This window comes from Camellia sinensis, chromosome 8, assembly GCF_055761805.1.
Source record: "Camellia sinensis isolate YWXY chromosome 8, ASM5576180v1, whole genome shotgun sequence".
Classification (NCBI taxonomy): Eukaryota; Viridiplantae; Streptophyta; class Magnoliopsida; order Ericales; family Theaceae; genus Camellia; species Camellia sinensis.
Genome location: NC_138968.1, coordinates 185,977,120 through 185,979,701, shown reverse-complemented (window position 1 = coordinate 185,979,701; position 2,582 = coordinate 185,977,120). Strand labels below are relative to the sequence as shown.

At 36.4% G+C, this 2,582-nt stretch overlaps 1 protein-coding gene across 1 annotated transcript; it reads left to right on the top strand.

Moving 5' to 3' along the window:
• The first annotated feature begins 432 nt into the window (after positions 1-432).
• LOC114322958 (chitin-inducible gibberellin-responsive protein 1-like) lies at positions 433-1,449 on the top strand. Its single transcript, XM_028270423.2, has one exon. It carries the CDS (start codon positions 572-574, stop codon positions 1,115-1,117), a length of 546 nt encoding a protein of 181 aa, XP_028126224.2. The 5' UTR covers positions 433-571; the 3' UTR covers positions 1,118-1,449.
• The last annotated feature ends 1,133 nt before the right edge of the window (positions 1,450-2,582 follow it).

The window sequence follows — 2,582 nt, the reverse complement described above, 5'->3', positions numbered from 1 at the left end:
GTTCTGAGGAAAGCTCAACATACTTCGGCCTAATATAGTATGACCGAACTAACTGTCATCGTGCCGACCGTGGTGACCGAGCTAACCACCAAGGCTCTTCTGGACCAGACTAATTACAAGGCCCTTTTTACTCAGCCCTTCTTACTGTGGTCCACAGAATGACCCATTACTCAGCTCGGCTCAATTTATATATAAATTACCCTCTCAATACCCTAGATATCAATCAAATTATAAAGAAAAAAAAAAAAGAAAAAAACTAGCAATACTGAGGAAGATTTGTACTTCTAAATTTATACCAACTTCAATCCATTTTTGTGAACAGAAAATTAGTCTCACTTTATGCAAGTGTAATTGTTTCGTAAGTGTGGGTGTTTCATAATCAGATCAGATTTCTTCTTTAAGATTCTGGGAAGTAATTCGTAGAGCATGTGTCGATGACCCAGTTTCTAAATATGCTCGCGGAGACAGTTTGGAAGCAGTAAGGAAACGCTTAGCAGCAATTTCCGAGAAATTCAATATCCCAGTTGAGTTTCATGCTGTGCCAGTATTTGGTCCAGATGTTACAAGGGATATGCTTAACGTAAGGCCTGGGGAGGCACAGGCTGTGAATTTCCCTCTTCAGCTCCACCACAGCCCCGATGAAAGTGTTGTCGTGAACAATCCCAGAGACGGGCATCTCAGGATGGTGAAGTCACTTTCCCCCAAGGTCATCACTTTGGTGGAGCAAGAATCGAACACAAACACAGCTCCTTTTTTTGCTAGATTCATCGAAACCCTCGACTACTATTCTGCGATGTTTGAGTCTATAGATGTGACCCTGCCGAGGGACAGGAAAGAGCGTATTAACGTGGAGAAGCACTGTTTGGCTAGGGATATTGTGAACATCATTGCGTGTGAGGGCAAGGAGAGAGTGGAACGCCACGAGCTATTTGGAAAGTGGAAGTCCAGGTTCACAATGGCAGGGTTTCGGCAATACTCTCTGAGCTCTTATGTCAACTCTGTGATAAAGAGCTTGCTGAGATGTTACTCTGAACATTATACCCTGGTGGAGAATGATGGAGCTATGCTGTTGGGGTGGAAAGACAGGAACCTGATCTCAGCGTCGGCTTGGCACTGACCATAAGAATAACGAGGGCACTGACCATAAGAATAATGAGGGGGCAGTCATAGAGGTTACCGATAGAAAATTACCAGTTTCTGGTTTATAGGTTGCCAATGATGAACTAGCCCCATGGGTATTGACTGATAACATGGTAGTATCAGATGAATTTAGTGTATAATGGGTTTATTCTTTTTGATGATATTGTATTCTCATAGTCATACAACCTGGATTCTTGACTTCTGCCATTGATAGACAAACCTTTGCTCCGTTGTTAAGTTGTATGTATGTGTATAATGCCGGGTTTTTAAAATTTATATCTGCTCCTTGAATGTTCGGGACTTGTTCTATATCTTGTTTTATGATCCTTACATGTTCTGCAGGATATGCATCCATGTGTATTGCTTTTGTTAGATCAGAGTAACAACACGATCCATTTCTTGGATATTAACATCATTTCCCCCCTTCTCTTTCTCCCAACGCCTCTCTGTACAGCCATCATCTTCCCAAATTTAAATTTGATGGGAAAGCATTCAAAAATCATCTTCAATTCTTTCATCAAATCAAGAGAAAAATAATTTTTCATCAAATCCTTAATTAAATTGCAATTTGATAATAATTTTAAAAGTATTAGAGATGATTTTTTTTCATCAAACTTGATGAAAGGAGAGAAATTTTTTAAAAATATTTTAATAAAAATTTAGTGAAAGAGTTATCATATCACTTCAAAATTTTACTCAAATTTTGGACTAAATTAAATGAAAAAGAAAGTAGTGGAAAATACTCTTAAAAACAGAGCAATTGCTGTGCAAGTGCCTCTTTTACAATCGTGAATGACAAAGGAGGTTTCACCTTCTGCAATGTATCCAAGCAATAAAAACCCAATACAATCCTGAGCGTGAAACAAATCCAATTTCTGACAAACCCATTAAACACCGATAGAAAAAATATCAGTAATGTTAGGTATTATAAAAAAAATTTTATAAAAATAATTGTGAAAACTTTATAATCTTTAGATTGCACTTAAAATAAAATACAACTAACTAATCAAAATAATATTATAAAAAAAATTTCATAAAAATAATCGTGAAAACTTTATAACTCTTAAATTACACTTAAAATAAAACACTACTAATTAATCAAAATAATCTAAAAATCGTAAATTTTTCATAAATATTTTCATGAGAAAATATATCAAATCTAGATAAAACCGCCAACATACCCAGAGAGGGAGGAACAAGAGAGGCTTGTGGCGGACTTACCAATGGGTTGATGTGACCTCCATCAATTGGTTGTCCATAAATTTAGAATTTCAAAAAGAAAAGCAGAGTTCATCTTAAAATCCAACTCACTTTTTTTTCTTCAAAATAACAGAGCAAAACCTCTTTTTTTTCCCCCCTATAACTGTACTGCTGAGCCCATTTGGGTTTTTCATTAGCAAAACCTTTTATCCAACTCTAAAACCCATTTGGGTCTCCATTAT

Excerpts from the sequence above, each read along its gene's own strand:
- LOC114322958 (XM_028270423.2), top strand. The coding sequence starts at position 572 with ATGCTTAACGTAAGGCCTGGGGAGGCACAGGCTGTGAATTTCCCTCTT.